A 13,850-nucleotide genomic window follows, 5' to 3' on the forward strand; every position below is an offset into this window, starting at 1 on the left:
TTCAAATAGCTATCCAACTTTTCGACAGCGGTTGGCTCACTTTCGCAAAACATCCAATCGCGATCGAGAAAATCGGTCCCGACAGGACTCAATAAAATGCGCCTTGTGGCACCCGCACCCCGTGGCGGCTTCCCAACGCTTCTTGGATGTTTGCATTTAGTCCTCAAGTACAGGCCTAGGACCTCTGGAAGCGCGAGTTCTTGCCAGCGCCCTTCAGACAGAGGATAGGTGGCAAGGAGGCGCATGTGCTGACCCTGCAAGCATCCTACCAGGCTAGTCCATCTTTACGTGACGTGGAATTCGATCAGATTAGCCAGGCGAAGGATGTTCTCGTCCGCGCGGTGCACCTAAAGTCCCTTGGCCGTTCGCGCGTCGGTTGAATTCGTAGCTTCCCAACGTTCTGGGCACAGCAATGTCTCTCAGCTGTAGTCCGGCAGTTCTTCTATGGTCGTAGATCGTGTATCTGGCCTTCTGCTGCCTCGCAAGGCGAAAGAAAATGAAGAGGCCTAATTGTGGAAATTCTGCCCCCATTGCACTTCCCAGCGAGCCTGCGCGACACATGCACATACCGGTATGCAGCCTGCATACGCCGGACCTGTTTTAACGCCCAAGTCCCGGACAGTTGCTGTCGTACTTGTATTTGGTCAAGAGGGCTTTCCTTAGCTTAACACAGGGATGGCGAACAGGCACAAAATGTTTATCCAGGGCAACCTATCACGCTTTCCGGGATCAACTTGGTAGTCGTGTCACCGAGAGAAGCCCAGCAACGAATTTTTTTTTCTCATCTCGCGGTACGCCGATGCCGCCAGCCAGCATCTTAAGGACGTGCAACTACGACCCTCTCTCTCTAGGGCATCGCCGATTTAAGATTATAAAAACGGAGGCAAATGCGCTTACACCGCAAAATCACGCCTCCCAAGAGAGAGTGCTCCTCAAATGCAAGTCGCGTCCACCTACACAAACCGCCGTGTGCGACACGGGACTGCTGTAAACTCAATCGTAACACACGTGGGCGTTGCAGATAGCTCTGAACTGCCAGCCAGCGTTGAATTGTACGCTCATGTCAAATTGTCCTTTCCGAGCGCGCTGACGGAGTCTTCCACGCTGCACGCGAGGTCAAGGTCACCGATAGATAGCCAATCCAGCTTAGGCAAAAGCTGGCAGCAGATTCGGTTGCTTTTAGAAAAAAAATGTTACACGAGGTTAGCCGACGTATGGTTCGGGAATACGCTGCGATATGCGCCTCGCAACAGTGATGTGCCGAGGGCGCCAATAATCACCACGACCAGCCTGTTCAAGGTCACTATCATTCCTTTATTCCCGCATATAAAAACAAAATGGTTAAGTCGTCGGAAAATTTCCGAACCCTTCTCATGCCATCGTCACGAGCGCATTCATTCGCCTCAAGACTTAAGATGTCGCGTTTTTTTTTTTTATCTTCTGGTCAGCACTTGCACCATCAATCAACGGAGTGGGGGCGAAGAAAGATAAACAAAATTTGTTCGGCACAGTTACTCCTGATGCGTAATCGGGCCAGAAAAAAATGCCACACATAACCAGCAGTCATTACACAAGACAACGGGCGTGGCCCTCAACTTGAGCAGCTTTCCCAATAACGGACATTTGCCCTGTTGAATCACTCCATCCAGCACCATGGATTCCTCCGAACAGACCCACTACCACTCAAGCAGTGGGGAGCTTCCAGACTACAAATCGCCCAACATGCCGCACCAACGAGGCAAGAGCTTGCATTAATTTGAGCTCCCTGCCACAGTAAAAAGAAAAATTGCCTACAAATGCTGCTGAATGCTGGCAACAGCAAACTGGAAGGCAAGCTGGCCTCTCAAGACAATTTGGGGAGGAGGACTTGGCCAGCAACATTTGCCAAAAGTTGGTGCCTGTTTTATATGAACAGGCTGTCAATCACTCTGCACCATGCATGAAACTGTCCGTTCACATTCATACATCCCCATTAAAAAATGTATGAAACCCCACCACACAGTTTCCTTGACTAGGCTCTCAGTATACTCGGCACTGAATTTTCTTCAAGAGGGGAAAAGCGAGAATGCCATAGCATTCATGCTCCATGGAAGTGTTCTAAAATGGCACTAGGTCTGAAAGCAAGTGTCTTACCAGCCGGCACAATATGGAAAGAAAATGCTTTTTTTTTCCGGCAAGCTTCCGACCTAACTCAGCACCGATTCGAGCGCTGAAGAGAACACGTTAGCAAAAAAAGCATGAAAAAGAAAATAAACCAAACAAGGACGAAGAGAAACAGCACAAAATAATTTAATAGCACCTGTCCACCTCTCAACATGTGTGCATAAAAAAAAGTTGGGTATAAGTTCACCAACACTGGAATTTATTCCAACCGGCGTAATTTGGCGCAACACCATGTTCACTGGCTTTGACAGCTTTGCCATTAACGCACAAATTGTTTCCCCGACCCACCTAAAAAAACATTGAAGAGGAGGAGAAGGTGAGAAGAAAAATACATTGTAACGCATAAAAAAAAGATTACAATTCACAATTAAAAATGTGCCAACGAATACAGGCAAGAAGTGATGGAGTCTTCTCTCCTTCACAGTTGCACACCCCCTCCCCTTTCACAGAAACAATATAGCGGGACTCCGCAGAACTCACGGACGTGTCATGTTAACAGTGCTCGTGAGAAAGTGGAAGGAAGGAAGCGAATTCGAAGGAACGGGTGGTGCAAACTGAAGTTGCAAGAGCGCCGATGCATGGGGCTGCGGTCTTTGGCGGACGTCATCATGTTGGCTTTGTGGCATCTTCACGGTTTGACCATCAGGGAAGGGGCAGGAAAGGAAGGTGGCAGCGACAGCAGGATCAGGGGGAGGAGGCGGCCCGAGCAATTTCGTGGCAGACAGCACTTTCCTTTGCTTTGTAAAACTGCAGAGAAAAAGTGAAAAAACATTACAAATGGCACAACAGCCGTGGAGACAACCACACAAAACTCCCAAGAACAGCACTAAAAGCTACACAGCATCGTAGGTGTCACAAAGACTATGGGCAAAAATCCGGCTAAACTTGTACAAGGCATGAAGGCAACATTAAACCCAAGGCCTGGAGCCTTGGAAAGTGTCCATCTGGATACACCGACGCTGCCAAATGAAAATTGAGCATTGAAATGGAATATAAAGCAAAAAATACTTCTGACACGAAAACAATGAAACTGGAACTGCTAAAAATCAAAAGGTGCATTCAGCAGATGTATTGTTGCAAGTTTAATGAAAGCTACCACGATATAGGCCCGTGCAAAGAAAGTGGCAAGAACAAAACAGGCATAAACGACTAATGAAAGCTAAACATACCTAATAGTTATTTTGCTTCAGATAGTCTCCTAGTTTCTCGACCACAGTGTTGAGCACACCAGGAGGGAAGCCATCAATGGTGGCAGCTACCAGCAGACCTGCGAATAAGAAGCAAAGTAATGCACTGAGATGTGTTCCAAGACACAGAGGCATTTACACCGGCGATTGACAAGAGGACGCGCGACCAGGTTAGTTGCAAATTGTCGCTTTGGTCGAAACGCGTGCTGTTTGTGTCGGTCGCTCACTGCTCGGTTTCTCAGTGGCAGACGTGAACAAATCGGGTGCGCAGGAACAGGACGTCTTTATACGCTGACGCTTACTTTAAGTTTCAATAGCACTGCGAGCACTTTAAACGCATCGATCACGAGACTTGCGACGTGCCAGTCGCCTTGCGTCGCTTTGTGGTTGCGCGACCTCCTGAAGTCGCAGGCGTGAATGAGCGAAGTCTTCTTGCTCAGCAGCAGAAGCTATTGCCACTGAGCCAACCCTGCTGATATAATTGCGAAGTGCACCGGCGGAATGCAATTTCAACTGCTCTAATCAACGTTTCCAAACGAGAAGACAGCATACTTACCGACAGGAACACGATCAGGAACTGCGTCCCCGCAAACTATGGCCTAATTAAACCGCTGTCCAAGTTCGACATGCGGTAGCATGTCGAACTCTAGTCACTTGCCAACCGCCGATTTTAATAGCTTGCTCGAAATGGCCATGTTCACTGTTACACAAACGGCGCTCAATAAGAATTTGTCGGCTCCCAATGTAGTATATTTGGCTGCCATACTGCACCATGCGCGAGTACGACTGGCATATCCGGTGTTTATGACAGAGCAAACGACTTCGGGAACTCACAGGTGTTCGTGGCGACGGCGATGAATGCGGAGCTGCCTTTTCGGCCCCGGACCAAGTTGTTCTCGGCGCATAGGCAGACATACTTCTGGCCACCAAGGTGGATGCCGGTCTCGTTGAAAGCACTAGGGTTGGTCCGCATCGTGTCGGCGATGGTTTTCAGCTCCTGCTGCGTGATCTGCGCCGATACCAGCAAGCAGATGAAACCTCTCCCCCCGTTCACAAACTGGTTCGACCGGCGCACAAAAACGAAAAATCGCCCCGCCCCGCCTCAGCTCGATGACATTACCCCTCCCCTCCGATCAGGTTGAACATAGAAAAGCAAAGTCGACCGACACCGCGCCGCGATCACCAAGGCTCGCACCGCGATGACTCGAGCAAAGCATTGCTCGAGCTCAGTCACACCTAGGCCTACCTCTTGATGCTCGCCACCGGCAAAATGCCGCTTTTTTTTTTTAGATATATTCAATGGAAAGCGATATGAAACTTGTAAAAAGCAACTTCAAGTAGAATCTGTGCTAGTAAGAATAACTATGCTGCCGCACACCGCGAATACAGGACGAGCGAGCGTAGGTGAACATATCAAACTAATGCCCCGGTCACAAGTAAAAATCCCGAGCACATGCGGCGGCCAGGATAGTCAACATGAAATTCGAGGAATGAACGGTTACGTAGGATACATTTTGCAGCCAAATGTCACCTTTGTAGTCACAGGAAGCTAATCAAAAACACCAAAGACCTGCGACGAGAGCGCGCGCTAAATTTACTGACGTTCACGGAAAAATTTGACAAACAAGGTAACGCCTTTGGGCGTGTACGAGTACTAATGCCAATCTCGAGCGATAACGCCGGCCGAGGGCCGATAAGGTGCAACAGAAAGACCACAAACGAAAGCGCAGACGAAAGACGGCAAAATGCACCACAGCCGAAGCAGTCGACGGCGAGCAATGAATGCCCCGTTTTCAAACCCGGCCACAAAGGTGATTGAACATGTCGGCGTGTTAGGCCTAGTCGAGGCACCGGCATTGGAGCCGCTTGCTCACCGAACAGTTGGAGTCCTTTTCATATTTCGCCCAAATGGCTCCATCGTTGAGGCCAGCAATTGCGGCCACTGTGCAGTTGACCTGTGCACAAATCTGGTTGTCGACGTACGTCTGCCAAGACATTTCTGAAGCGTTGTTTTCGTTGCACTACAGAGGTATCCGACACGAAGCCGCAGCGCTGGCACCAGATGCGCTCAAAATCCAACAAAGCCGGCACTGCGAGAGCGACCGATGCGCGCACGACGTATCACTCCGCCGGGCTCCGGTGCACGTGACGTCGGAATCCGCCGGCACCTCGCTTATATACTGGCAACCAGCTGTCACTGCTTGCTCGCTCGCAACGCCGCAGTGGGCGAGAACGAGGAGGAAATTATCAGCCGGATTTTTACAAACATCTTTCGCCATTTTAGGCGCCTGGCAAACAGTGACTCTTGCTGTAAATAGTAAAGATATTCAAAATGCGCATGACGTGCACTTGTAGCACACACGGCACCGCCCCACGAAAGTACCTGTATCTACAAAATTTTCGTAGGGATAACAGATGCATTTCCCCCAAAATTTGAATTCTACGAGCTAGAGAGTAAATACAAATTTATAAAATGCCTTTGTTAAATTTGTTCTTTTTTTATTGCGATTAGTCATCATTAGTGGGCTTGCGGACAATCCCTTCGAAAATGCGCGCTGAGCTTGTAAGCGTTGAACGTTTTCAAATAACTATTCATTTATTTAGGTGCTGCTACAATTGGGCGGCAACCACTGCAAAATTGGACGTTAAAGTGATTTGTATTAAATAAGTTAACTCAAAACAGTAACTATTTTCCTCTGCGCAAGGTTTGCTACGTCACTTTTGTCATTGCTTTCGCACAGCAATCGTAGTGCTGTGATTCATCCGTGACGTAAGGCGGAAATGGAAATCGGTGGCGGCCCCTGCCAGATTACCGCTGAAATCGGTTCAAATTAGCGAATGTTGGTTCTGCTGATGCCGTGTCATCCCGTCGCCGCCGTCACTTCGTCACCCACGCAGCTCGAACAGCGGAAGCAAACACTAAGCAAGTTTTGACAGTATGTTCCTTTAAGTGCGACAGTTTTGTGCGACCTGTTCCGTAGCGCCGTTCCCTGGCGAGTCCGAACAGCATGACTTCTTGATTCGTGCCTGTATGTAACTCGCCCCGTTACTGAAATGGCCTTGTTGTCTTGGGAAGAAGAACTTCGAAAAGTAGAAAAAGAATTAATATCCACTGAGAAGGAGATAGTTCGCCTTAGCACGATACGGGAATGCCTCACGAGGAAAAAGCATGAACTTACTGTTAAGTTGAAACAAAAGTCGCTGGACGAGATTGCACGCACAGATTGGAGCAGGTCCGATTTCCCGTGGTCAAATAGAGTTAATGAGGTGCTAGAAAATATGTTCCACGTAAAACGCTTCCGTTCCATGCAGCTTCCAGCCATAAACGTCACCCTTTCAAATAAAGACTGCATTCTCATCATGCCAACCGGAGGCGGAAAAAGCCTTTGCTACCAACTGCCAGCGCTGATTTCAAAAGGTGTCACTATCGTCGTGTCACCCCTACTTTCACTCATGGAAGACCAGGTCATGGCGCTGGAGGCCATGTCATACCCAGTTGCCATGTTGGCTGCCAACGTTTCTGTAAAAGATACAAACCGGATACTGAAGGCTATGGCTGACGGAGAGGACAGCTTAAAGCTGTTGTACGTGACACCAGAAAAGATGGCCAAAAGTAAGCGTTTTATGTCCATGCTGGGAAAGGCATACCAAAGGAAGCATTTTGCCAGGCTTGCTATAGATGAAGTGCACTGTTGCTCCCAGTGGGGCAATGACTTCAGGCCAGACTACAAGTACTTGGCCATAATGAAACGCGAATTTCCTGAAGTACCAATTTTAGGAGTCACGGCCACTGCTTCTGCAGCCATCGTTGCCGACGTTCAGAAGATGCTTGACATTGAGAGCTCAGTGGTACTGCGTGCGCCACTGGACAGGCCTAATCTTGTTTATGAAGTACTGCCAAAGCCTTCGGGGACTGACGAAGCTGTGAAAAATGTTGCCAAGCTCATTCTCGGTCGTTTTAAAGATCAATGTGGCATTGTTTACTGTTTTTCCATTAAGGAGACTGATGAATTGGCAGAGGAGCTGAAAGGTTATGGTATTGCCGCGGACTCTTACCATGCCAGCATGCAACCCCAAAGACGCAGCAATGTTCATACCCTCTGGATGCATGGGAAACTTTTGGTCATTGTTGCTACCATTGCTTTTGGTATGGGAATTGATAAGCCAAATGTGCGCTTTGTCATTCACCACACACTGTCAAAATCTGTTGAGAACTACTACCAAGAAAGTGGCCGCGCAGGAAGGGATGATCAACCAGCCACGTGTTTGATACTTTTCCGGTTTGCCGACATATTTCGCCAGACAACATCTGTCTTCACGGAGAAGTGTGGCCGAGAAAATGTCTACACAATGGTGCGGTACTGTGTGGATGTGCGTGAGTGTCGTCGTGCCATGTTCTTGCGACACTTTGGAGAAAGACATCAAGACATACGTTGCCATGACGGCATCTGTGACAACTGTCGACTCAAAGAGACAGTGAAAGACATTGATGTCACAGTGCACATCAAGAACATCTATAAAGTGCTTTCAGCAGCAAGTGAGGCAAAGGAGCAATTGACAGCGACAAAGTTGATTGACGCCTGGATGGGCAAAGATGCCAAAAAATGGAAGGAACGAGGGATTACAAAAACGGACCTGCCACGGGAGCGGTGTGAGACGATAGTTGCATGGGCACTGCTGGAAGGCTACCTCGCTGAAAAGTTCCACATCACTCCTTATGCTTACATCAGTTATATTCATATAGGTGAGAGGAAGCAAGAAATTGACAAAGGCGAAAAAGTTCGTTGCCCTTTCTTGATGACAAGTGTAGCTGCTCCAGAAGTCTCATTGCCAGTATCGGTAAAGCGCCACAAGCAAAGCAAAAGGGACCATGCTCAAAGTAAACGACCCAGAAGTGAGGCACAAGGCTCTTCAAAGACAAAGAGCCAAAAGTCGTTCAGTAATCATTTACCAACATCCCAAGACGTGGTTGTGATTGAATAATGCACTTTGGTTTGTTATTGCTCCTTTGACATACCTGTGTTCAATAAGTCAGATTCTTGTGTTCTAAACATTACGTGTGAACCATAATAAGGCTGTTCAAAGAACTGAGAGCCATTGAGCAACCATTTAATTATCTCACAATATGTTACAATTGTTATGCGCATTCTGATTTATTGTTGCTACATGGACATACTTGTGTCCAATAAATATGATTAGGCTTGTGCTTTAGATTTCACTCAAGGAAGCCAGACCTTGTAGTGCATCAGTAAATGCATTAAAATCTTATGCTTTAGTGATCAGCAAAGTTGGACTGTAGCATGCAGTTGGCCTTAAGTTGAACATTTCAGTCCTCCGACTGTAAAACAGGACTGAGATTCAGCATTTGATTCTGTTGTAATCAGTTGGCCTGTTGCTCTACATAATAATACTAAAGAAGAATTTCAAGCTAGGGTTGGCACATTTAAAACTCCCTCTTCTGAATTTTTCATCTGGCTGCTTCTATATCTAAGGCAACTGAGGGCCGGCTTAGTTGGGGAATTTACTGTTAATGAAATGCTAAGCTGTTAGCGATCATATCTTTAAACCATTGCATAAGGTGGTGTAAATAGCAGTGTAATGGAAGATGCAAATGCTTGACTGTCCTAAAATTGGCCTTAGAGACAACACTTTAGTATTGGTCACACCCTTGAAGTATTATAGCTGTGATGGCTGCAGCACCAGTAGAAAGCAAAAAAACATGAATATATTGCACTTAGTGTTACACTGGCGAACATAAGGAAGAAGAAGCGGACGTACGTGGTGCAATACGTACGTCTGCGTCTTGCTCCTTATGTTCGTCAGTGTACCACTAAGCGCAATATAATCATGAACATCCACCAACTAGCCCCATTCATTGTTTTACTAAAAGCTAATATAGTTAGTTGCACTGCTTTTACATAAGGAGGTTAAATGGGCCCCACAACACCTTTTCTTTGAAACGGAAGACACTAGTAAGTGCGACGCGTTTCAGTGAATATACTGTTGCTGCAAATATTTTTGAAAAGGGTCCAATAATAATGGGGATATAAAGATGTCTTGCCTATTGGTGTTTCCTTACTTTTTTCCACGGTGCACCTATGGTTACGCTTCAAACTTGCATCTGACAGAGAGCAAGAAAGAAGTGGCAACAGGATCAGCAGGATGCATTAGCAGCCGCCACTTCCCCATTTGCTGTAGAAGATCCCTGCAGCATATAGGCTCCCTCCGCATGCACTGAAATAGTATTTGGCATGTATGTTTGTGGTAGCATCTTCTACAGATGACGGACATTTTCTTATTGTGTAGAAAAACTGTTGTTGCACCACTTTTTGATAAACTAGAATATAAATGTTTTTGAATTTGAAGCACAGACACACATCGCGCTTTAAGGTTGTTGAAAAGCTATTCATATTTCTTTTATCACAACTAGTGATCTTATGTTTAAAACTAATCCACACACATAAGGAATATTTATTTTGGTATAATTATATAGCACTCCTGTACTGACTAGTGCAACATAGACAGCTATTAGAGACAGAGGATCAGTTTTAAACATAAGATCACTAGTTGTGATAAAAGAAATATGAATAGCTTTTCAACAACCTTAAAGCGCGATTGCAAACAAAGCTTTTTAGAAAGAATTGTGCCTGTATATGTAGCTTTCTATAAATTCTAAACAAATGGTTGCTAAAGAACGATGGGATGTTGTGAAAAAAGAAGGTGCTGAAGGATTTGTGTGCCTTAGAGTAATGTGAAAGGGCTGATTGCTAGGAAAACGTTGCAGGTTCATTCATTCAAGTAACTTTATTGAGTGCCCTGCAATTTGGTAGAGTGGGCCTGGACCCCACCTAGGTTTTGGCCAAGGGTTGTTGGCCCTTGGCGGCTTCTTCGGCTCGCTGGACGGCTCAGAGTTGGTGCTGCAGGTCTGAAGTGAGCAACGCAAACTCCCAGCATGCGCAGAGGCTGTTGCTGTTTGAGGCTGCATCACCGTTGTTCTGTATCACAGCCGTACATTCCCATAGGATATGCTCCAGGGTGGCTCTAGAATCACAATGTCTGCACTTGTCCGTTGTGTATAAATCTGGGTGTAGTGTAAAAAATAAAACTGCTGCATGACAAGATTGCCATAGATGACACACTACAAGCAAAGTCGGAAGTTGTCATGTGGTGCAAAAGCAAAGCTTAATCAAAGCCTGACAGAACTCCAACCAAAATTTATTTAAAAAATCCTGTTTCAGAGCTGAATCAGCTCTTTCAAGAGTAAGATGCTAGGGGCCGGCAGCCGGATATGAAATGCACTGTTTTTAAAATAAAATTTGCATAGAGTTCTGTCAGTCTTTAATTCAGTTATTATTCCTAACCAGGCAGGTCTGTGCCAAATGTTTGTTTGAAAACAAAGCTTGAATTATTGATCTTGTTTTAAAACAACATTGCTCCGAAAATTCATTGTTCACTCCTAATAATCTGCAATGGTCAGTTGTTCTGAAATATGTAGTTAGTCTTCAGTGTTCGAAAATAATAGTTCCTTTTCAAGTATGAATAGTTACTAATATTCGATTCATATTTGAAACTTTGAATACTCGCCCACCCCTACTTTTAGTGCAAACAATACCAATTATATTCTTTTGCACATGCAACTTTTTCACTATTCGGATTGCTTGCAGCAGTCAATATATTGTGTATGCTCCATTTGTAATTCCGATATAATTCAAACAAGGAATCTTGGCCAACTTTTCTCGCTGCAAGCCAGCCCAAATCAATGAAATATCGATTCAAAGAGATACAGATGCAGGAGACTGGCAGCAGAGTATGAAGCATTATGTGATGATGCCCTTGCTGCTAGAGTCCAGTGTAAGCTGAGCAGTGGCGTAGCCAGAAATTTCATTCGGGGGGGGCTCACCCTGCAGCTCGGCCCCCTCCTTAAGAGGAAGCTTTAGGTCGGGTGCTCCTACCTAAATACATGTAGAAGGGGAATTCGTTTTTCTCGGCAACCACTGCACCAATTTTGACGAGGTTTGTTGCATTTAAAGGAAAATCTGAAATTCTAGTGGCTGCTGGTTTCGGATTTTTCATTTGGGTTGTCAATTCTTTATCGAAAATTGGCCAAAATCGCAAAATTTCAGAAAACGAAACTATCTAGTTCATAATTCTGTAACTCAACAATGAAAATTGGCATCACAATTCTGTGAATTGCACCTAATAATACATCTAAAGCGAACAAAATTGATTGTTACGGATGAATCTCAAAAAAAAAAAAATTACTATTGTGGAAATACGGCTTTTGCAAAATCGTTGTACACAACATGACCAATTCACGTAAGCTACAAATTGACATACCAAATTTGTCCGCTTTGACTGTTATAATATATGTCGTTTACAGAACAGCGATATCTGTTCTTGATGCAACGCTATTAGTTTGTAAACGTCGTGCTTATATTTTTTTGAACTTTCGAATTTTTCGAAATATTTTAAACAAAATTCAAGCCCTAAATCGAAATTCCACTTCCAATAGACACTAGAATTTACCTTTCTCTCTCAAATACAACAAATTTCATTAAAAGCGATCCAGGGGTTATCACAGAAAAGCGTTTCTGCGTTTTACATGCATATGAATAAGCCGCGTCGGAGTTGGGCCCGAGCTAACGCTTCCTCTTAAACAATTTGTCAAGGGATGAAATACATGAATGATAATTGCATTGCCATTGCCAAAGATGTTGCAAACGAATTCTTGAATGCTACGCACTGTCAAAACAAGTAAAATATGTATTTTTCATAAAACATACTAGTATGTGCCAAAAATTGTTCAAAATATAACTGATATAAATGATTCCATGTTTTTTGTGTATTTAATAAGTAAAGAAAATATCACACGAACTGTAGAATTGTATCAGTCCGAAACCAGCAAAGTACTGCATGCCACTGATATGAAAAATGTAAAGGCCATGAAATGAACAAGTTTAGGGCAAATATGTTAATGAAACTTGGTCATTCAAGAACTGTGTTTACATTCTTGTGCATATTCAACGGCCAGTGAAAAATCTCGATGACGCTCTCATTTGTTCCAATGTATTAAGCAGGAGCAGCTGTCACCGGTCGTGTATTGTGAGTAAATGCACCGAAATTATAGTCTCAACAGAGAGCACGTATAAAAAGCAGTTCTGCAAAACATATGAGGGCGAGTCAAATGAAAGTGAGCCAATATGAATATATGAGAAATGGGGTACTTTATTTAAAAGTAGTCTCCATGAGCATTTAGACATTTGTCCTATTGACTAACGAGTCGCGTGATTCCCGTCTCATAAAAGTCCTTGGGTTGCTGTTTCAAAAAGTCAGCAACTGACTCTTTCACGTTATCGTCCGACATGAATCTGGTTCCCTTGAGCTGTTTTTTTCGGTTGCCCCAAAATGTGGAAGTCGCAAGGCGACAAGTCTGGGTGGTATGACCGATGTTTCAACGTTTCCCACTTGAACTTTGCCAGTTTTGTATTAACCACATCAGCGACGTAGGGACAGGCATTGTCGTGGAACCAAGATGACCCCATTCGTCAATTTTCCCTGTCATTTGTTCTTGATTGCGACACGCAGCCGTTCCGGCGTTTCAAAATATAAAAAAAAATTGATAGTCTCTCAAGAGTTAGCAAATTCTCTCAGTAATGGCCCCTGACGATCGAAAAAAAAAAAAAGTCAACACCACCTTCCCGGCGGAAATGACCGCCTTTGCTTTCTTTGGGCGTGATGAATTCGAATGTTTCCACTGTAAGCTTAGCCGTCGTGTCCCAGGCTCGTAATAGTGGCACCATGGTTCGTCCCTGATCACAATTTGCAGACAAGTCGTCACCCTCATTGTGATACTGGATCAGATGAGTCAAGGCAGCGCCGAACTTCTCCGTCATTTGGCGGTGGTTCAAAATCTTGGGCGTCCATTGCGCACACAAGAGCCGATAACCAAGATGTTTATGAATTATGGTGTGATCCGGACCGTGACTGATGTTCACACACTCTGCCAGTTCATTGATGCTTATCCTCTGTGCTTGTCTCAACAGCTCATCAAACTTTGCAATTTTGTTAGGGGTGATTGCAGGATGGCTTTGGCTCGGTCTTGGACCATCTTTGTAACTTTCACGTCCTTCTTTGAACCGCTTGCTCCAACGCTTCACAGTGGCCAATGAAATGCAATGTTCAACGTACACGGCAGCCATGCGGCGACTAATTTCTTTTTTTAAAATGCCTTCAGCTGTCAGAAACTTCATGGCACCACGCTGTTAAACTTTTGGAGTGTCCATTATGTCACGCAACCATGTTTAACCGAGTGTATGAAACATTAAGGAGCATTTATCCTCACACCTGCGTGTCACTTTTGTAAATGAGAGATGCCTGTGTGTTACGCGCATGCCTCACAGATAATGAACCGAACCATTATTGCGTGGAGTGGGTTGGCTCACTTTCATTTGACTCGCCCTCGTACATTAGGAATACGAAGCTACAACGGAATACGCAAAT

At 45.1% G+C, this 13,850-nt stretch overlaps 2 protein-coding genes across 2 annotated transcripts; one reads left to right on the plus strand and one right to left on the minus strand.

Annotated features, from left to right (window-relative positions):
• Positions 1-2,273: 2,273 nt before the first annotated feature.
• On the minus strand, positions 2,274-5,501 carry LOC142571389 (profilin-like). Its single transcript, XM_075679694.1, has 4 exons — positions 5,225-5,501; positions 4,185-4,359; positions 3,333-3,430; positions 2,274-2,910 (listed from the first exon to the last, which is right to left on the minus strand). Exons 1-3 carry the CDS (start codon positions 5,345-5,347, stop codon positions 3,333-3,335), a joined length of 396 nt encoding a protein of 131 aa, XP_075535809.1. The 5' UTR covers positions 5,348-5,501; the 3' UTR covers positions 2,274-2,910.
• Positions 5,502-6,124: 623 nt separating this feature from the next.
• LOC142571385 (ATP-dependent DNA helicase Q1-like) lies at positions 6,125-9,414 on the plus strand. The gene has a single exon (XM_075679688.1). The coding sequence runs from the start codon at positions 6,405-6,407 to the stop codon at positions 8,331-8,333; it is 1,929 nt and encodes a 642-aa protein (XP_075535803.1). The 5' UTR covers positions 6,125-6,404; the 3' UTR covers positions 8,334-9,414.
• The last annotated feature ends 4,436 nt before the right edge of the window (positions 9,415-13,850 follow it).

The sequence above is a fragment of the Dermacentor variabilis genome, chromosome 2 (assembly GCF_050947875.1).
Source record: "Dermacentor variabilis isolate Ectoservices chromosome 2, ASM5094787v1, whole genome shotgun sequence".
NCBI classification, from domain to species: domain Eukaryota; kingdom Metazoa; phylum Arthropoda; class Arachnida; order Ixodida; family Ixodidae; genus Dermacentor; species Dermacentor variabilis.

Coding starts and splice junctions, on each gene's coding strand:
- LOC142571389 (XM_075679694.1), bottom strand. CDS start 5,347: ATGTCTTGGCAGACGTACGTCGACAACCAGATTTGTGCACAGGTCAAC. Junction 4,360..5,224: donor AAAAGGACTCCAACTGTTCG/GTGAGCAAGCGG, acceptor GTATCGGCGCAG/ATCACGCAGCAGGAGCTGAA. Junction 3,431..4,184: donor CGCCGTCGCCACGAACACCT/GTGAGTTCCCGA, acceptor TCTTATTCGCAG/GTCTGCTGGTAGCTGCCACC.
- LOC142571385 (XM_075679688.1), top strand. CDS start 6,405: ATGGCCTTGTTGTCTTGGGAAGAAGAACTTCGAAAAGTAGAAAAAGAA.